The sequence below is a fragment of the Sus scrofa genome, chromosome 4 (genome assembly GCF_000003025.6).
Source record: "Sus scrofa isolate TJ Tabasco breed Duroc chromosome 4, Sscrofa11.1, whole genome shotgun sequence".
Classification (NCBI taxonomy): domain Eukaryota; kingdom Metazoa; phylum Chordata; class Mammalia; order Artiodactyla; family Suidae; genus Sus; species Sus scrofa.
Genome location: NC_010446.5, coordinates 56,960,551 through 56,982,702, shown reverse-complemented (window position 1 = coordinate 56,982,702; position 22,152 = coordinate 56,960,551). Strand labels below are relative to the sequence as shown.

Here is a 22,152-nt window from a genome sequence, read left to right as displayed (position 1 = left end):
CAACACCAGATCCCTAACCCACTGAGCAAGGCCAGGGATGGAATCTACATCCTCATGGATACTAGTCAGATTTGTTTCAGCTGAGCCACGACAGGAATGCCATAATTTTAAAAATCGGTAATAATATACAGTATTTTCTTGTTAGAAGCAGTATGTAGACAGTGAAGGTGTGTGTGCTACATCTAAGCAAATTCCTAGGAAAGTGAATAACATTTAGAGCAAAGCATGTAAAGTCAGATAGACCTGCACTCAAACTAAACTCCACACTTTTTTATCCATTGCGCATTGGACAAGCTACACCACTTCTCTGAGTCTTTTAATTTCATTTGTAAATCTAGACTAATTTGAGTACCTCTCATAGTATGGTTGAGATGATTAAGTGAGAAAATAATGCAAATAGCTCCCACCATGCCTGGCACATTGTTTGTGCTCAGCAAACAGCAGCTCTTACCATCATTCATAGTTCATTGTAACCATTTGGAAGAATGGGACGCATACACCGTTAGGTTAAGTGGATATTACTGTAAAATCATTATACGTCATGTGGGTTGAATTTTAAATGAATTTGCTAGAGAAATACACTTCCTTGAAAACATTAATAGGTAATAGCAAATGCAACCAACTATGACGAAATTATATGGAATTACCTATCTCCTCCCACATCCTTACAAACATGCTACTCTGCTTAGTGTTGGATGTAGGGAAAAGATTAATATATGCTGATTTTTCAAAACCAGTGAAGAAAATGATTGTCAATTCAAAGTATGAAATTTCAATAGCATACTCTTACTAGAGTGTTTCTAATAGCCTTCTCATTTGGCTGAGATTTGTTTCACTGTTAATAAATAACAATGACAATATATTGTAGTTGTTTATCAAAGGATTTCTTTCAAGTATACATATTTCAGCACCTCAACGCATGCTCTGTTTTCTACTGGACTCAATTTTAGTGGCAGTTTCTCCAGAAAGCTTCCTTTGGCTACCCATCCACAAGGATCTCTCACTCTCTTCCATCTGCCCTTGACTTCAAATTTAGTTATTCTTTTCTATCAATTCATCTTTCATAAAGTCTCTTGCATTGTCCCTTTCTTTTTCTGCTGCACAACCATTTTCCAAAGCCACACTGAAAGACCTACTGAACTTTGTTCAATTGTTTCTTAAGTCTGTCTCCTAGTGATGGGTCTTTCCTGCATAAAGCAGCCAAAAGAAGAGGCTTTTCTTGGGTAACTCCACTTTCAAAATGTTCAGTGGCTTGCTATCGCAAGGATAACATGTACTAGCCAAACTTTTGACAACAGAAGGGAATGTTATCAATGGACTTAAACCAGAACCATGCAGGCAAACCAGGACTTAGAGAGAACCAACCCATGGCCAACTCTGTGCTTCTCAAACCTTCCTGTATAAACATCCCTAAGGGTGGACTCAAAACTAAACTCTAAAGCTTAAATTGCTTTAAGCTTACAGGTTTAAAATTCTTGATATTCTAATATTATTGCATATATCCATGTTTGTTTTAATATTAACATAATGTTTTAAGTCACAACAACCCTTTCACATGAGCAAAAATCCAAAACATCTTATCCAAAATACTGGAGCAAAATGGACCTCAAGGAAGTCTTGCTGTCAGGACACAACTCCTAAAAACCCCATGGCAGTGTAGTCTAGGAGAATGCTGTTTCCCGAAGCTCAGAGAACAGTCATTGACAAAGACCCGGGAAGTGAATGATGCTCCTTAGAGTTGAGTCATCAGTCCTCAATGCCCCACCCATAAAAGTCTTCCCTGTGGTCTCCTTAGAAGCCCATTTCCATGTCAACAATAATAAATACACTTTTCTCTGCTTTCTCAACCAGACTTAGTCTTATGATCCTGATCAATTTGCTCTGGTTGCCATCTAAAATACAAGATACTTTCAAAGATTCTTTCAAGATACTTCTAAAGATTCTTTTCTTTGGTAAAACAAAGAATGAATTTTAGTATGTCCCAGGCAAAATTTGGATTAACCTTAACTAGGTATTCAAAATTTTTATTTGCTAAATCCTGCAACTCTAACTGTAAAGCTATTCCTTACCACCCTTCCCAGAGCCCCAGGGCTTGAAGGTTCTTCTGAATTTCTAATACAAGTCATTTGTGCCTCTATTTGACATTTCCCCTATTTTGCATGTTTCTATTGATGTTTATATCCATACACAGCACTTCCCTGACTTGGGAGCTCCTTGAGAATGAGGACACATATATTACGTTTCTTTGTCATTCCATAATGCCTCCCAGAAACTCCTGACCATAAGTGGTGACCATAAGTGGTTGAGAGACTGACTAAAAATGATCAGGAGTTCTCTTCGTGGCTCAGTGGTTAGCAAACCTGACTGGAATCCATGAGAACTCAGGTTCGATCCCTGGCCTTGGTCAGTGGGTTAAGGATCTGACATTGCCATGAGCTGTGGTGTGGGTTGTAGATGCGGCTTGGATCCTGCATTGCAGTGGCTTTGGTGCAGGCCAGCAGCTGTAGCTCTGAATCGACCCCTAGCCTGGGAACTTTCCATATGCCACGAGTGCGGTCCTAAAAATCAAAAAAACTTTTAAAAAGTTTTGAAATCAGTGATCAAATTTGCCAACAACCATTTACTAAGCAACTGCTTTCTGGCCCATTCAGACTATGCTGTAAATTATTGCATAAATGAGTGAGATGCAACATTTGCCATCAAAGAGCTTATAGATTAACAAATGAACACTATGCATCAAAACCCAGCAGTGAATGACCCTAAAGAGTATGTCATCAAGTATAACAGTATATAGTCAATCAATCAATATATGCAATTAGCGAAGGGCCATAGGAGATTAATATGGGTGGTTCCCCTAAGAGAGGAAGCTGGGGGGGAGGGATCTGAATTGAGATTCAAATCTTGGGAAGGATGCAGATGAGAAGACAGGTTTAGGAAGGGCAAGGCCATCTGGGGGAGTGTTTGCAAACTGCAGCAGATGGAGAGGAGACCCATCTTCACAGGAGAGTGCCTTTGCTACATGGAAACAATCAGTTTGCTTGGGCTGTGGTTACACCTGGATTTAAGGAGCTCCCTAGAATTCAGAGCAATGATACTAATGAAAATAGACACAATGGCTACTAGTGGGTAGAGTTATGCCATGTAGAGTCACAGGCCCTGATTTAAAAAAAAAAAATCAAAGCAAGGATGCTATTAAAGAAATCACCCACAGTGGTCAGCTGGGGTTTGCCCCCAGACCATGTACGAGAGGAAAGAACAAAGATTTTTATCAGGCAGTGTTGTATATTATACAAGGCTCTATTGGTTCCTGACAAGGTTTATGCCCCCATTTTCTCAAGCATAATTAAAGCAGTGACCTTACTGAAAATTGCTAAACTTCATTTCCAGGAAACTTAGGACAGATGTTGAAGAGTGTTTCTTCAGTAGAAATTCTTTTTCTTCTGCCACTTTAATCTGTTACTACTTTGTAAGATGCAAGGTCTTTTTTATAGAAGTCTGGTTGATTTACAATATTGTGTTAGTTTCAGGTGTATAGCAAAGTGATTCTGTCATATTTTGTTTTTCAGGTTATTTTCCATTATAGGTTACTATATGATATTGAATATTATTCCCTGTACTATATACAGTAAATCCTTGTTGCTTATCTATTTTATGTATAGTGGTTTGTCTCTGTGAATCCATACTCCTAATTTAACCCTTCCTCCCTCCTTTTCCCCTTTGGTAACCATAAGTTTCTTTTCTATATCTGTGTGTCTGTAGATTATTTATTATAATCTAACAAATATAGATTCATTTATAGTCAACATGTAATAATATGATAAAATATTTGTCTTTCTCTGTCTTCCAACTTCACTTAGTATGATATTCTCTAGGCCCATCCATATCGCTGCAAATGGCAACATTTCATTCACTTTTATGGCTGAGTAATATTTCAGTCTTTTCTATGGCTGAGTAGAAATATACATGCCACATCTTCTTAAACCAATCATTGGTTGATGGGCACTTGCGTTGTTTCCATGTCTTGGTCATTGTAAATAGTTCCGCTCTGAACATTGGAGTACATGTATCTTTCCAAATGAGAGTTTTCATCTTTTCTGGACATATGCCCAAGAGTAGGATTGCTGAATCATGTGATAGCTCTATTTTTAGTACTTTTAAGGAAACTTCATATGATTTTCCATAGGGGCTGCACCAATTTATATCCCCACCAACAGTGTAGGAGGGCTCCCTTTTCTATGGATGGAAAATCTTTTCTTTTGCTTTTGGATTGCCCCGCCCTAATAAAGTTGATATCTTTATCATGTGCTTCTAATATGTGCCTAATTTTGCAAAATATTTTGGACACCATTTGGAATTCTCTTACCAAAAAAAAAGGTACAAGCCTGCAAAGCCTTACCATTTGATTTTAATCAGTTCATGGAATTAAGTGCACTGAACCACAAAGTGTTTTCATATGATGGATATTGTGATTCACACTGAACATCCATGTGAAGATCAGCTTGGACCTTTATCAGTGTCATAATTTTACTAACTACATGGAGACATGAGACAAAACAATACGGTTTCAGCCTTCTGAAATGCCAAAGGCATCTAGTAAAATCTCTCAGAATGGATGTTGGCAGGACCATTCAGGCACAAGGCCAACTGTGTTGCTTATTTTAAGGAAATAAGCTAAATAGGGAGGGAGATTCTTTCAGAGAGACACTCTAGATGCATGAGGTTAAACCATAGGCAATACTGCAATATTTGATCTTTGCCTAGGGTTCAACAGTATACAAACATGTCCAGTCCTCATGGCACATTGAACCTCATCCTGAAAGTAGAGCTTCTTGGCAATCTTAGCACAAATTGATTTACTACATTTTATCCAGAGGCCCCTGCTTTGTCACTGGCCATATATGACTTTGTCCTCTGTGGGCCAGTTTCATTTGGAAAATTGATGATAGAATGGGTGAACAGTTGACTAAATGATCTCTTAGAACCTTCCCAACCTAACTTTCTATAGCTCTAAGGCATCCAGGTGTTAAATCTCTTTCCTCCTGGCCAACCACAGATGCACCTGGCAAGAGTGCCCAATCTTCTGCGGATTCCCGCCTTCCCCAGGTCCTCCTGTCTCATGGGTTACATAATGATCAGATGACCCTGCCAAGAGGCACCTGTTCCCTGCGAGGTTCCATATGTTAGGGCATCACCATCTGTTTATACTTTCTCACAAGTTAGTACACAATAGCTCTATAATTTTTCTTCCTATTTCCTTGTTAATCTTGCTCATTAAATCATCAACAGTAGTGAGAAGATCCCACCTTCTGACCCCTGTCGAGTTTTCACTTGTCCCGGTGACAACCAACAGTTACAAGAGACCCTCAAGTTTGCCTGGACAGAAGACCTCTGGAAGAAGAAAGGGGAAAATGAAGTGGGGGGTGGGAGGGAGGGAAGGAGGAAAGTCATCTGAACTCCTGTAAGTGCTTGGCATCTAAACTGAGTGCCCAGAGGAAGGGAGATGCTTATCAGAGCTGAGGGCCAGGTTTTCAGTGTATGTGGCAAGAGGGAGCTAAGTATGCTCAGGATGAAGAGAAAACAGCAACATTGGTCCTTAGAGGGTGTATCTGCTTAGTAACTGTCCTTAATAACTGTCCCTAATAAATGTCCCCAAATGAATATGTGGCCATTCAGGCTTATCCACCAAAGGACATCTGCTGAATCTGACTTCAATACAGCAGACCTGCATCAGAATGTACCATCTGATGGACCAGAATGGACCATCTCTCTGCTCATTTTGTCTGTTTCTGCTTCCTCTATGTCCTTTCTATCTCTTCTTCCTGTCCGACTAGATCTTAATTCCTTCTACCTTCCTTTCCTTCTCTAGCCCCCTTTCTCCCCCTTCTCATCTAACCAGCAATAAGTTGTGTTTTATGTCCTCTTTCATAAGGAATATGCACCCCAGAGTTCTGTTTCCATTTTCGTACATTTTGTGAAAGAGATCACAGGCCCCAGAGATCTTCATTCTGCAAAAGGCTATCATTATTATTCAGATGAAAAAAAGCATTCAGGGGAAATTCAGACAATGAAAGATGCTAATCTCGAGCCTTTTCTTTCAGCCTACAAGGAAAAAATGAAGGAGCTGTCCATGCTGTCACTGATCTGCTCTTGCTTCTACCCGGAACCTCGCAACATCAACATCTATACTTACGATGGTGAGTTGCCTACAGCAGAATGGCCCTGCTGGCTGGATCAGCTCAAAAAAACTCGGATGTTTGCTTCTCTCTCATAGCTCCCGATATAATGAAATCATTATTTTGTAGCCCTTCCTATGGACTAGCTATTAGGTCTTATAGATTGCCTATTGTTCACAACAGTATGAATTTGATGCTAATAACAACGCATTAACATCTTTTAAGAAATATACTTCAGCTGTTATTAGCTGCTGCCTCCAAGCATATCAACATCCACAATATGTCGGAGGCTTTTCTTTGCAAATAACATAATACGTTAAGCTATAATTAGAGCAGATCACCATTTGCAAGAGAATGCTTTAGGCTTAGCAATCTCAGGAGAATAAAATCAACCACTATCCCAGCTTTTGCTTTAGGGTAGCATTTACTAAATCCCTATATTTTATGTATGCATGTCAACAATCTAATAATTTTCAATAATATAATTGATTTATGATGGATGCCCCAGATAAAGAGGATTTTAAAAGAAAATCCTAAGGAATTGGCATGGCTATGAATCTTATTATGCAATGAAATCCTTGCAGTTTGGTTATCTTGATTTGTTCCTACTTCATTTGATTTCCTTCCTGGTTCTGCCACTGTCCTCATGACCTTGGACAAGTAACCTAGATTCTTTGTGGGGTTTACATGGTTTAATGCAAGTTTGCAAAGTTTAAATGGTTTCATGTTTGGCACAGAGCCTAGCCTCTTGCAAGCACTCAAAAATGATAGCCGTCGGAGTTCCTGTCATGGCTCAGCGGAAACAAACCTGACTAGCATCCATGAGGATGCAGGTTCAATCCCTGGCCTTGCTCTGTGGGTTAAGGATCTGGCATTGTTGTGAGCTGTGGTGTAAGTCACAGACATTGCTCAGATCCTATGTTCCTGTGGCTGTGGCATAGGCTAGCAGCTACAGCTCTTATTGGACCCCTAACCTGGGAGCTTCCAAATGCCTCGGGTGTGGCCCTAAAAAGACAAAATTAAAAAAAAAAAAAAAAAAGATAGCCGTCATAACCAACAACACCATCTTCACTGAATTCAGTCCATTTAATCAAAATGTTTGGTGCAGTTATATGTGCAGTAGATAAAGCTGAGGCATATTTGGTTACCTATTTGGCTCATGACAATTTTTCTTTTCCGTTGTATAAAGAAATACATTAAAGATAAGGTGAGGGGGATCTATGGCAGTTAACCCCTTCTATGCCTTTAAAATATTCCAGGACTCAAAGGTGTTTTTTTTTTTCCTTCCAAAATGATTCCATCATGGTATAAGCATCATAAATATGAATTAACTGTTTCACAAAGAAATGCCTTTCATGCAAAAGGGTTTCAGGCTCCATCCAAAACTCTCATTAGAATTCAGGCCCCATGCCTACTTTATATAAGTTCATTCAGTCAACAAATACACGATTCAGGTCTTTAATCTGTTAGACATGGCTATGACTAGTAATTCAGCGATGTGTCTTCTGAGACTCTCATATCTCACTGTGTGTTGTCACTGAGGCTCCAATGATGAATACAGCTCCAGCCTCTCCCTCAAGGAAGCTGCAGTCTAGTAGAAGAAATACAACATACACGCGTAATGAGTGAGTGGAGCACAGTATGGTGACATGTTAAGACAAAGGTTATACATGTTTACTGGTAGAACACAAAAGACAGTGATGGTTTCTGCCCTCTTAGGAATTGGAGAGGGGAAAACGAAAATCTGAATATAAGCTGTGTCTTAAAAGCCCAATAGGCAATTCAGCATAACTCTTGGCACTGCTTCCCTAAAAGAAGTGGTAACAAATTTCAAATTCCCAAAGTCTTTAACCTTGCCTTGTGTGTCTATATTAGATAGTAATTTGAAAGGTTTACTGAAGACAAAAATTATAACAAGAATTCATACTACTAATAATAATTGTTTACATTTATAAGCACTAAGTGCCATGGCCTATGTTTTACATGCAGTATCCTTTATATCTTTTTTTTTTTGGAATATTTTCAAAGGTTTTTTTAATTTATTATTTATTTATTTAGGGCCACACCTGCGGCCTATGGAAGTTCCCAAGCTAGCAGGGGTCCAGTCGGAGCCTCAGCCACAGTAACACCAGATCCAAGTCACATCTGCAACCTCCACTACAGCTCATGGAAACACCAGATCCTTAACCCACTGAGCAAGGCCAGGGATCAAACCCACATCCTCATGGACACTAGTTGGGTTCATTATGCTGAGCCAGGACAGGAACTCCAAAGTTTAATTACAGCTGTATTGAGGTAACATACAAAATGCCGCACATATTAATGTATATCATTTGAATAATTCGGACAATATCTTTTATCTTTTCATCTATGCAACTTTCTTATGAGAAAGGTGCCTTTTTGTCTTCATCTTTAGATGAGGAAATGAAAGCTTAAAGAATTGAAATTAACTTTCCCCGTATCACAACACTAGTTAAAAGGGCTTACTATTTGAATGCAAATACAGTCAATTCAGATTCCAGTCTCTAACTCAATCCACTTAAAATCCCAGCACCTTAATCAAATAAGTTGTTTTTATTTGCTCATGTTCTTTTGAAATCCTTTTCCATAAGAATACATAATTTTTATAGAATTGTATTTAAGATATAAGTATAAATTTGGATGCCTTCAGGAAGTTTTTAAATAATTTTACATTTGTGAAAAAGCGCATATACTTATTGAATTGATTTTGTCTATATGATTTCTTAGCATTCACAGATCTAAATAATAAATAAGGTCCATTCCTGTTTTACCTGACCACAACCTCAAAGTGAACAGACCAGGCTGTTAAAAGAACATTAATGGAAGTTAGTATTCACATGAGGAGAAATCATATTTTTTTCTTTGCTCTGCCCTAGTCAGAACTCACCTTGAGACAATTTTCAAGGGACGTTGATAAATTATCGAGTCCTGTGAGGTTAGCGAGTGATACAGAGGTAAAGATTTAGAAACAGTGTCACTTTAGAACACCGAGGACACGTTAGCCTAGGGAAAAAAATTGAAATGGAAAATCGTAACTATTTTCAAATGCTTGAAAGATGGTGATACACAGCACAGAGTGGCCTGAGTCAGTTCTGAGGGCAAAGCAAGGACTGGGGAGCCAAAAAGAGAAATGTGCAGCCTGGAGCTCAAAATAAAAAACACTAGGAGTTTCGTGGTGCAGTGGTTAACAAATCCAACTAGGAACCATGAGGCTGCAGGTTCAATCCCTGGCCTCGCTCAGTGGGTTGAGGATCCGGCACTGCCGAGAACTGTGGTGTAGTTCCCAGATGTGGCTCGGATCCTGCGTTGCTGTGGCTCTGGCGTAGGCCGGCAGCTACAGTTCCGATTCAAGCCCTAGCCTGGGAACCTCCATATGCCACGGGAAGTGGCCCTAGAAAAGGCAAAAAGTCCAAGAATAAATAAATAAATAAATAAAAATAAATAACACTCATCTGAAAATGAGAGTTGTCCAATGAGCTTTTTAAAATCATTATATTTTACTAAGCTATAAGTTGTGTAGTTACATTCATGTCCTAGCAGATGCTAGCGTCACTCTATTTTATAATATAAAGTATATAAATTATATAAATTTATGTAAATTATAAGTTATATTTAATTTATTTATATAAATTATAAATTATTTTCTCAACTATAGATCATATTATGCATTTATCTTTCAGTTTTTTGCCGATTTAATTAGTATGCATATTATGCAGTTATCAAATTTAAATATTAAGTGCACAGAGTGTGAAAATTAGATAAGCCCCTCCCCACCACAATGCCTCCCCAACCTGCACCCACACCCATCTCCACACGCACCCACACCCATCTCCACACACCCCCACCCCCCTACCCCTACCCAAGCTCCCACATGCCCCCTACTCCCTCTCCTGTCTACAGCTGAGGGCTGCTGAAGGAGGACATTCTAAGTAGCAACAAAACAGAAGCAAAAATATTACCGTTACTACCATGGGACTTTTCTTACTGTCTTCATTAGACTGCAAGCACCTTGAGAATGGGACCCCGGCACAGTGCCCTCCCCAGGGTGAACATTAGTCAGGTTGATGACTCAGATCAACAGACACAGTGAAGGGCAAAACAGGAAGCAGCAGGGTGCTTTGCACATTAGCCTTGACTGGGCCAAATTCTTCCAACCATTCAGGGACTTATGTGGGTTTTAACATGATTTTCAACCACAGGATTAGATACAGGAACTGGAGGGCTTCTTTACTTTCTTCATTATTTAGTCTGAAAATGCCTGCAGGCATGGTCATTTCCAAAATAAATAAATAAGTCTACATCTGTGTTACTTGATTTTCATAGGAGGCTTATATTTATTCAAATGAAAAATAAAATTTAGTTTAAAATCAATTCGGGCTAGTTTTTCCTGAGCATGCCTACCATGATTCACCTCCTTGTGGACATTGTTGAATGGCATAATGCTATAGATATTTATTCAGTTAAAATATATCCACAATTATACCAAAGAAAGAGGTCTTATATGCTCAAAGCCACATAGAGCGAACAATCATATGCAGCATTTTATTTGTATTTGCCAGAATAACAAGGCTACTTTTAATTGCTGGAATTCAAATTATTGAAGTAAAGCCATGCCTGTGTTCTGTATGCTTAACACTCTCCAATATTCATCTCTCAGATATGGAAGTGAAGCAAATCAACAAACGTGCCTCTGGCCAGGCTTTTGAGCTGATCTTAAAGCCACCATCTCCTATCTCCGAAGCCCCACGAACTTTAGCTTCTCCTAAGAAGAAAGACCTGTCCCTGGAGGAGATCCAGAAGAAACTGGAGGCTGCGGAGGAAAGAAGAAAGGTAGCTTTTTTTCCATAGGTTTTTAAATTCTTCTCTCTTCTTGTCTTGACTCTGCCTTTTCTCTCTCCTTCCCCCGACCCCCCTCTCTTTCTCACACACATACATACATATAACAAGATACAGATAAGGCTCAAAGATTATAAATCCTAGATTAAACTGTCTAAACCCTAAAATATTTTTTGTTTTAACATTTGTGATTGGAAAATTGTCCTATATTGTGTAACACACTGTAACATCCCAATTTCAATGTTTACTCCAGTTCTCTAAGCATCTGATGAGTATTTCTACATACGTATTTATTGTATTTGGCCAATTACTATTGTTACAGATACAGATCTCAAAAAGAGGAAGCTGAGTTAATAACCCAAGTATATGTACCGGAAGTTGCTTAAAAATATTTATCAGCTTTTCTTGTTGTCACTTACAGCTTTCTTCTCACAGTAAAGCTAAATTAACTTATTAGTTACAATCCTTCAAGACTTTGCTACCAACAGATATGAATAACTAACTACAGTAGCAGTGTATTACAGTCAAGGCAATTTAAATCTCACCAAAACGTTAGCATCTTTTAGGTGACAGATAAAGGTATAGGTCTTAGGTTGACATATAAAGATGCTATGACTTGATTAGGACACAAAGTCAGCATTTGAGCTGAAATTGAAACTTAGAGATGGAAATTCAACATCATGGTTCAGGATGTTGCTGGTATATTTAATTCAAAAGAAATCATTAAAAGGAAAAGAAGGACACAGAAGTGATAAAAATTAACTGGGTGTTCTCATAAAATTCCCTGTGTTAACTAATTACTGATTCTGGTAAACTTCATACACCCTGACAACAATAAATTATCAACAATTATGCATTTAAATAATTGATTTAAACTAGAAATTAACCAAGTGGCTAAAAGACATTCACAAGTGTAATCACTCAGCATTGTGACATTCAGGAAAAATGTTCTTTGGGACTCTTTCAAAAAAAATCAGAATTCCTTCACATATCTGCTCTTATTGAAATTTTCAAGGCAAAAATCATGATATAGATTATGTCCTGGCAATAAGGTTTTAATTAGTAGAAAACATAACTAATTAACAGAAAGTGCCAGCTTAAGAAATCATTAATTGATTTTTTTTCTGTTCAGTCATACTGACTTAATTAGCACTCATTTGAAGAACTGTTAATTTTCCTTAGCTGTTAGCAAGTGCATATATATATATATATATATATATCTCAGTAACTACGTAAGTGAGGATATGCATATAACCAAAACCCAACTCAGCTAACTAAAGCAAAAAGAGGGTATGTGACTAAAAGACCTCAGAGCAGTTACAGCTTCAGAAACAGCTTGATCCAGGAGATCCATATTGTCAGAAAACTTTCTTTTTGTTTATCATTTCTTTCTCTTTTTTTTTCATTCTTTAAAATTTTATGGAGGTATGGTTAATTTACAATGCTGTGCTGATTTCTGCCATACAGCAATGTGATACACATACCCATTCCTTTTCAGATTCTTTTCCCATGTAGGTTATCACAAAATACCAAGTAGAATTCCATTTCTTTCTGCATCTAATTGGTTTCAATACCAAGGAATTTTAGTTTCAGTCAGTCCCAAATTATTTTCCTCACAAATTAGCAACTCCAGCAGAAAGAGAGCTTCTCTTTCCTAATACAAGTCCTGGAATTGAGTCTCAGTGACCTGTCTTGGTTCACACGCCCAACCCAGACAATACTTAATAAAGCAGCACAAAGAGAATTGGTGGTTCTGGAATGAGAGGTGCTATTCCTATGGGGTGGTCAGAGAAAGCCTCTTGAATATGAGAACATTCGAAAAAAGTATGAAGGTAGTGAGGGAAAACATTTGGGAGAAAAAGGTAGGAAGGTAAGGAAGGAGCCAGGCAAACTCTTCTCAGGGGTTGGAACATTTGAAGTAAAGAGACATAGCCAGTGCAAAGGTCCTGAGGTAGGAGTATGCTAGGACTATTCGAGAAATACTGAGGACAGTAGAGTGGAAACAAAGGAGCAATGGGAGACTGGTAGGAATCGAAGTCAAAAGGTAGCATTTAAAAATACTTAAAAGAGCTTTGATAAAATAAAAAATTAGAAAGGAGGTCATTTGGAAAATAAAACCATTTCACTACTTGTGAATCACAACATCTTTTCAGAGAAGTATCTGCTTTGAAAACCTGGGTGACTAGAAGAATAGTGTCAGAAAAATAGAGAAGACATGAAATTGTTCTAGATATAGAGAATGGTTCCAGAACTAAGGATACCCAGAGGTGAGAATGTAGAAACTGTGTTTTCAGGGCAGTGGGTAGACTAGAAGTTTGAACCAGTGCATTTGGATAGGGAGTTGGGGAATAGTGAGGTGAGATTGTGGAGAGACTTGAGTGCCAGGTTAGATGCGCACACCCATTTTATCTAAGAAATGAGGAGTCTCTAGCTGAGCCTAGTGACCAGCAACATTCTCATTGCCCTGGTTCCATTTCCTTTCCCATAAGTTAGAAGTTTTTAAAGAGTCTGCCTATAAACATTTTACAATTAATTGTTAATCAATTTCTTTTGTCCTTTTTGCTAATCAAAGCAGTCTGTAATTGCCAATTAATATTTTTCACCATCATAAAATAAGCGTTTTCTCACTAAATTGACATAATAAAGGTAGACTTAAGAGGGAAAATACAATTTCTGATAGGGCTTTTACAGCAAGATTAAGAGACCTATCCCCTTCCTTTCCTACCTTTGAAAGGCCTGCTTCTGGGAGTTGTAGGGACCACAACTGGGAACCAGTGAGCATAAGTGAGGCTGTGTGGCTGGGGGCCTTCTGGATTTATAGCTAGAAGGCTGCCACTGAGCCATCTCCATGTGGGCTCGAATTCACTTTGTGTTAAATGTTTTCAAAGTTTCACCAATTCCTCACCCCATCTTTGATGCTATGGCACCACTTTCCATCTGGTCACTACACTGAATGCACCTCCCTCAGGTACACTTTTTAGCCAGAATTAATGTTCCATTGATTAGCTGGTAGAAGTTTATTATAAAAGGAATCATTTCTTCTCCTGATTTTTTTCTTCCTTCTTTGATGATCTCCAAGAGGCAGTATTCACTTGCGTGAGACTACATTAGCTCATGACATTGACTTTCAAGCTCATGATTTGAAATTGAAGTTTCCATACTGCAGCCTACCCATGAAGTGATAAGAACACTGCAGTCATCTATCCATCCATCTATCCATCCATTCATATATCTATACATACATTCGTCCATTTATTCATTCAACAAACACTTATTTAGTGAGAGGCAGCAGAGCTAAGCTAACCATATATCCCAGTTGGCCCAGCACAGCTCCATGTATTTCTGTTGTTTGGATATCATTGTTATCTCAATCTCATAAGTGTCCCAGTTTGGAGAATAAATTATGTGATTATCATAAGCCAAGCACGGTGTTTAAGAGCATCTTTAAAAGCACAGTGGGTAACACATGGCTAAGAGAATGCCCGTGATCAAAACCTGGTTTCACCACTTTCTAGTTGTGTGAGCTTGGCCAAGTCACTAACTTCCCTATGTCTTATTTTATCCATCTGTAAAGTGGGACTAACAATGGGACTCCATCCTAGGGTTATTGTGAGAATTAAGGGTTATTCCACATAAATGCATATCACAAGCACTGTGAAAGCATCAGCTGTTGTTGTGTAAAAACACATCCAGTTCCCAGCCTCACAGAGGTGATGGTCTAGCAAACTCATGGTCTTATAAAGAAAGTTTCTCATTCTCACAGATACTGAAATATTACCATACATTTCATAAATATTTTTGAATATTATAAAATATTATCTATTATATTATAAGGAAGGGTAGACAGTTTGATAGGCAACAGATACATAAATAGTTCAGCCCAACTAGAAGTAGCTTGAAAAAATTAATATTATGAAAAACTTAAGGACTTGACTGACATTGATAAAAATCTCACAACAAAATAGATGAAATTTAAAAGAATGCTACTTAGTAAAAGTTGGAGAATTAAAGAAGGAAAATAAAGTTAAAATTAAAAAATAAAAGAATGCTACTTAAACCACCCCGATAAGCCATCATTGGCGTACTGACAATATTGCCACAATCAGCTCCAAAGTTATTGAACCTCCAGACGTAAGTTGTGTTGCTTATTTTTAATAAAATAGCGTCCAAGTGGATCATTTCTCACCAAACCCAATAGATTTAATTTTTCCATTTGTTGACGTCTCACATTGCAGGTGGCAATTGAATTCGAACCCAGGAAAAGAAGGAGGGGTTGTATAGCAATGGATGATGAGCTAAAGTGCTGGATTAGGCACAATTCAGTATTCAGGAAACATTCTGCCCCTTAGAGAAGGTACACGTGGTCCACAGACTCTTCACATGCGTTATCCTCTCAAGGAGAGCCCCCTACCTATGGGTCTCTTCCAGGAAGTTAACCATAGTAAATGCTTTACAGAATCCATCAGAAGGACTCATTCTAAAGGTCTTTGGACTTCAATCATTTAAATTTTTTTATTATGCTTCTGCTTCTTCAACACCAAGTGAATATTAAATCCTTCCGTTTTACACAGTTATTTTCAATCATCGTATTTCAACAAGCCTTCATTTGTGACTTTGGCCGGGTTAATAATATTTTTTTCATTGTTAACAGTAAAGCCAAAAGTTAGAGACACATCAACTAGCCTACTACTGTCAAAGCACTTAGGTGCTGGGAGATTTAGCATCTGATAAATGATTCTAGAAGGCAAGACATAGGTCGGAATCATGAAAAGAAACAAGAAAATAGAGGTAGAAGTGCATTTACTTCGGAACACATAGAAACAGAAGGTAGCACCACCTAAAATAATAGTCTTAAATGTCCTACGTGAACACAAAGTAAAATGAATTTTATTATGCCACTTAACTCAAATTTATCTTCCGTTTCATTCAGACAGTAATTAAACTCTTATACTCAGTAATATAAGAAATGGTAATGAACCTCTTTGGAAAATTATACAGTTAAAGTGTTCCTAAATGTACAATAACTCTTCTCAGCACCTCATTATTTTTTCCCTTCACGTATCTCTCTTGTAATTACTTTAGTGATACGGAGTTCAGTGAGAGGAAGTTTATGCCTAAAAGAGGTGCTGCTGTTATGACAGCAAGATGGGGACAGTCCCTTCATCTCCCAGAACATCTTGTTGGATGTCTTAGTTCTATAAATACCTTGCCTTGACATTTGCATTATACCAGCTGATCATGATCATGCCCTCATTTGCTATTTCAGTATTTCGGCGACCTTCAATATTAGGTGCATGCTACTCAGAAATGTTCCTCTGTGGTCAGATCCTTTTCATTTAAATGGTTTATTTTTAACCACTTTGGGCAAATCCCACTTCTCCAGCTTCTCTGTCACTCAGCATGATCAAGATTCCATTCTGCTCATCTGCCCAAGCAAAGGAGTCAAAATACCTATGCAACCATGTCGCCAGAACTTCTCCTGAAACACAGGAAAACACTTCCACTTTTGTATATCAGATGGTTTCATTTTACATCCTCACACTCATTTTATGTTTCGGGGTAGTTTTCTAGACTAAATATTTATTTGCTCATGGATAGAAATATTAGACTCAGAACCAGTGAGGCTGTGACTAGGAGATTAAGCGACATTCAAAAGAGAATCAAGTTCTACCCAGGAATAAAGTTAGAGAGGTTAGAAGTAGTGATATTTAGATTCTAGGCTATGTGAGAAGGAAGAATTATGACTGTCTGTAGCAAGGGAGTTCCTGAGGCCTTGGGCACTGAGCTCAAGGGCCTCAAGGCCGTTAACACCACAGAAGAATTTAGGAATTGAATACTTATGGGGAAGGATCAAAAGAGGGAGACAGACATTTTCTCAGTGAGAATTCTTTCCATAATCAGCTTATCCTATATTTTTTTTCATGGGCTCAAGCTTAAATATTTGGAACATATATAATCATTGAGTCCTACACAGGGCAATCGTGAGGCAGTCTTGGCTATAACCTTCCTCTCCAGTGTACAAGTAAAGGCACCACAGAAGTGAGCAGCCCTGGAGTTCCCATCGTGGCTCAGGGAAAACGAACTCAACTAGTATCCATGAGGATGCAGGTTCGCTCTCTGGCCTCGCTTAGTGGGTTAAGGATCCAGCATGGCCATCAGCTGTGGTGTAGGCTGCAGATGCGGCTAGGATCTGGCATTGCTGTGGCTATGGTGTAGGCCAATGGCTGCAGTTCCAATTAGACCCCTCGCCTGGAAACTTCCATATGCCGAAGATGCACCCTAAAGAAGCAAAAGAAGAAGAAGAAGTAGTGAGCAGCCCTGAGAGGTGTCCAGGCTCAGGCTCGCAGGTCTTTATCACTGAGCAGCAGCCTCACATGAGAACACTCTGTTACTGCCTTCTGTTTCTGTCCCACCCTATTACTTGTGCTAAAGAAATGCACTTGACACCTTGGCTGGGTGATCTCATTTGGCCCCAGTGGCTACAAAAATACTGAAGCATTTCAAACTGAGCCAGACACACTCCACTAAATGCAATCAGGCTCCCTTCATTACTGATCTCAGCCCCTGCGGGAGTGATGGTTCACACAGACCAAAAGTGTCCCACCGAGGCAAGAGATTTGAAAGGGAATGTGCTGCTCTCTTGCCTTTTTAATTCCAGAGTCCTCCCTTCTCAATCCCATTCCCCTGCTGTCTCCTGACTGGCTCTTTCCCCAAAGAAAATTAAGACTGCAAATATCAACATCATCAAGTTCCAACACAATTTAAGTGAGGGCCAAAGTTAACTTGAGCATCTGAAAATTAAAAAGTAGGCAGTCACCCCTTGATAACTGCCCATGGTAACTCTCTCTGAGAGCCATTTAAAAATCCAGGTAGATCCTATCCAGGGCAGTGTTGAAAGCACTGATCTGGGGGAATTGGAGGAGAGGAAAGGACTTGCTAACACACTGGCCAGGAAGTTCAAGTACCTACCTTCAGCAGCTATGGCCAGTGGACCATGTTGTGGGGAAGACCTCGATCTAAAAGCACTGCTATAGAGGATTTTGAAAAGTTCATTTTGTCTTGCTTTTTTTGGATTTGTTTCTTTTGGCTTTGTTTCCCGAAGCTGCCTTGTGGTTTTCTGCCCATTACGAGAGAAATTTAGGGCTGCCCCCAGCTTATCCCTCATTCTCAGATGTATTGCACCCTTGTTTTGTGATAACCCAGATGTCTCTCCCTTTAGCAAATTTCCTGGCCTGGAGGTGACATAGATTGAACTTTCTGAAATGAAAGATCAGAGTGTTTTCCTCTTGCTTCCTAGTGGTGCTTCCTTAACTGTGAAAAGTCCTATCAATATGGCTACATTCTGGGGAAATGTGCTGATGCAGAGAAGGGAGATAGGAAAGGGCTGACTGTCATCAACTATGAAGACACCTGAACCCATTAACTGTTAATAACCAAAGGAAAATGAACACATCCTGCACACATGAGATAGCCAAGATTCTACATTTGAGTTTAGTGGTACCGGGCCATTCAATTGCCACCATCTCCTGTCACAAGGGTTTTGAATTTTACTTTCAGTGATAATGGCTGCCATTTGCTTAGTAATAACATACTCACTATTAGACACTATGCTGAATAGCTTGCAAACATTATTTCATTTGATGCTGACAGACAATCCTTTGGGACCGGTACTATCTGTATCCATATAAAAAAAAATCCATGAAGACTTTTCTTAGAGAGGAATTTTAAATACACACACACACACACACACACACCCTTAGTCTCTCCATCCCTGTGTCACAATTCAGTAGTTCTGGTAGCAGGATGAGCAAAATCAATGTATAATGCTTTACTAATAGCTCCACCTAGAGGCAAAAGGTTGAACAAGCTAGAAAATACATTTTTCTTATTTCTTCCAGAAAGGCTTCATGTGATTTTGAACTCACTTTGTGTCAACGTCTTCTCATCCTTTTTTCTTATTAGTTTCTTTGCAACCTATCACAAAGCAAGAATGAGATGAGTCTATTAAAGACATCAGTGAAACCTCTATAGGATTAAAACAAAAAGTGGGACTGGTTCCCAGAATTGTCTGTTTCCTCTCTAATAAGTCACTTGACCTGTTCCCTATAAACTTCAGAATAAACCCATCAACAAGGGTTATCTGATTTTACTATTCTTGTAGACTTTTATCTGAAGAGAAATTTCTTCCCCTGTCAGACTTCATGTTTATACATCAAGATCTCTCTCCATTAAGGCCCCACGACCGCTCCCGTCAACTGAAATGTCTTTCTATTGATGTATTTTATGGTTGTCAATACTTAGCCCATGGATATTTGTTTGATCTACCATTGTTTAGATATTCACATTTACAGTTACCCCTGTGGACCAGCTGATCCCAAAGAATTATCCAGGAAGGAAGGATGTGTAATAATTTTTTTTAATTTTATTGAAGTATAGTTGATTTACAAAATTGCGTTAATTTCTACTATCCAGCGAAGTGATTCAGTTATACATATATATATTCTTTCTCATACTCTTTTCCCTTATGGTTTATCACAGGATATGGAATATACTTCCCCATGCTGTACAGTAGGACCTTGTCATTTATCCATTCCATATATAATAGTTTGCCTCTGCTAATAGCAAACTCTCAATCCTTCCCTCTCCCACCTCCCTCCCCATGATGTGTATTAATTTAGTCTTAAGCCTGGGTAGTTTGTACTGTGTAAGACTTTTCATAGCTGCGTAATTGTGGAGAAGGAGATGAATCTGGAAATACGTTAATACATTCCGGGTCACCAAGACAGTTAGGACTTAAACACAGTCCTGACACCAAAGCCCAGGACAGTGTATTTTTCCAAAAGTACACTGTAGACTGCCTGCATTACAATCACTACGGATGCACATAAAAATGCAGATTCTTAGGTCTCACCAAAGAATCACAGAGTCATAATCTCTGGAGGTTAAGTGTCTCTTAACCTCTGCATATTTATCAAGTACCCCATGATTTTTAACGTACAGAACCACACCGCCTCCTGATGCTACAGGAGAGTCACAATGCACAAAATGTGGGGTATGTGCAGGAATGGCGTACACAGGGCTCTGATGTCACTGTTGTAGTCACTGAGCAACCACAGGATTTCAAAGATGACCCAGGTGGCCTTGACATGTTCATGACACAGCCAGAAAAGGACTTTCTATTGTCTACGGCCACATGCACATGACGTTTGCCCTATTCACAAATCTTAAAAGAGAATTTGGTGCATGAAAACAAAGAGGGGTAGAGGTGGGGGTGGAATAAAACGAGAAAGTGAATTTGATGATTTGATTGGGGAAAGTTGAAATCACAGGGCCCAGCCTATGGCTGATCAAAAATAAGGAGGCAGAAAAAAAGATGGGAACTCGCCTCCATCCTCACCTATTTTCCTCAAGCTTCCAAGGAAGTTGCCATCTGGCGATTCATCACAGCATTCCCTGTTGCATCATTGCTTAGCAGCAACCTGTGAAAACAAAAACAAAAACTCTTCCATGAGGGTTAAATGCTTCTTCTTCTAAAACAGTCTGTCTATAAACCTCACAGCTGAAAATTCAGCTAACCACATTTCCCAGCTCACCAGATTCTATAGGAAACGCTAAGACATGCAGATAAGCAGGGAACTGACAACAGTGCTCAAGGCTAGAAACACTATTTTTGTGGAAAGAATGCCCTCTTGAATCAGGGCACCGTTATTCCACCAGGATTGCATTTGGGTGATTCTAAGATGGATTTGTTTTCCTTCTCAGTCTCAGGAGGCTCAGGTGCTGAAACAATTGGCAGAGAAGAGGGAACACGAGCGAGAGGTCCTCCAGAAGGCCTTGGAGGAGAACAACAACTTCAGCAAGATGGCGGAGGAGAAGCTGATCCTGAAAATGGAACAAATTAAGGAAAACCGTGAGGCTAATCTAGCTGCTATTATTGAACGTCTGCAGGAAAAGGTAATCAGAACCCTGAGCAGATGCATCACTCATAGGCGGCACAGCTGGGAGACCCTTCAGATACCCAGGGAACCAGAAACTTAAACTCGACTGCAGGTGCAGAGAACACCTGACCCAGTGGGCTGGGTCTCCCAGGGTAGCGTGGCCTTAGCAGGCACTGCAACGTGGTAGAGGAATGGGAGGACGACTTAAAGCTGGAATTTTGTCAGATTTTTCAGTGGCGAGTGGATTCAGGGACGCTGATTCCTGCTTTTCAAATTAGTAAAAGGCAAATCTTTGAAACCCATCTACTGGAAACATATTAAATCAGAAATATTAAATATTTCATACAAGTAGAAATAAATAATAGACATATATAATAATATATTTAGATGTATAAATATCTAATATATTTAGTCTAATATTTAATCAATATATAATAGTAAATTTATAAATGTTTTGGTCCAAGTATACTTGGACGTATCTTCACACATTTGGAAAAATAATATTTAGCCAGCGAAGGATAGGATATTTATGAACAGCAGGAAGACCATTCTCTTCATGTAGAAAAATCTACATGGAAAACTAGTAAGAGAAGTTTATTTCCTCAAGTTCTGGCATCCTGGTGCCTTTCTCCTCATCAATCTGAACATAAACCCATTCCCATCATTCAGGCTGAGCAGTGCTGGAGACCCTCTGGAAGCTCTGTTCTCAGAGCCACTATCTCTTTTATTCACAATAATTGTGACCTGACCTTCATCTTTCAACCTCATCTCTAAACAGAAAAATCAAGTATGTTGCTAGGAATGGGGCATGCTGTTCCGTTTTTGTCGATCAAATTGAGTGACATAGTCACACCCAGGCCTCAAAATTACAGTCTGTGAATTACGACAGACACTGTGGTGAAATTTTAAAAGTTCATATTCTCGGAATTTCTATTTCTAAAAACGAGCAAGAGGAAACATCTGTTTTGCCATGAAGAAAAGATAAAAGAGACACTTTCTCCCTCCACCAACATATCCTTTCCCCAAGGCACTAGACAGTGTCCTGCAGAAAATTCACCATCTGACCCATCAGGAACCCTGAGTAGTAGCAGTTCTCCTATTAACCCAACCAGGAACCGAGCAATTAATTTTGAAAAATCAATTAAAGAAGGTATAGTCATTTTAATAATACATATATGTATTAA

General features: G+C 39.0%; 1 protein-coding gene and 1 long non-coding RNA gene across 2 annotated transcripts in view; one reads left to right on the top strand and one right to left on the bottom strand.

Moving 5' to 3' along the window:
* STMN2 (stathmin 2) overlaps positions 1-22,152 on the top strand; it is a 53,777-nt gene that overhangs the window by 24,042 nt on the left and 7,583 nt on the right. The window contains exons 2-4 of the mRNA XM_001928556.6: positions 6,099-6,194; positions 10,852-11,024; positions 20,793-20,984. Of these exons, the coding sequence (XP_001928591.3) occupies positions 6,099-6,194; positions 10,852-11,024; positions 20,793-20,984 (461 nt within the window). The remainder of the gene's footprint in view (positions 1-6,098; positions 6,195-10,851; positions 11,025-20,792; positions 20,985-22,152) is intronic.
* LOC110260269 lies at positions 7,154-10,263 on the bottom strand. Its single transcript, XR_002343241.1, has 3 exons — positions 10,154-10,263; positions 9,082-9,197; positions 7,154-7,764 (listed from the first exon to the last, which is right to left on the bottom strand). It is a non-coding gene; the product is annotated as an uncharacterized LOC110260269 (long non-coding RNA).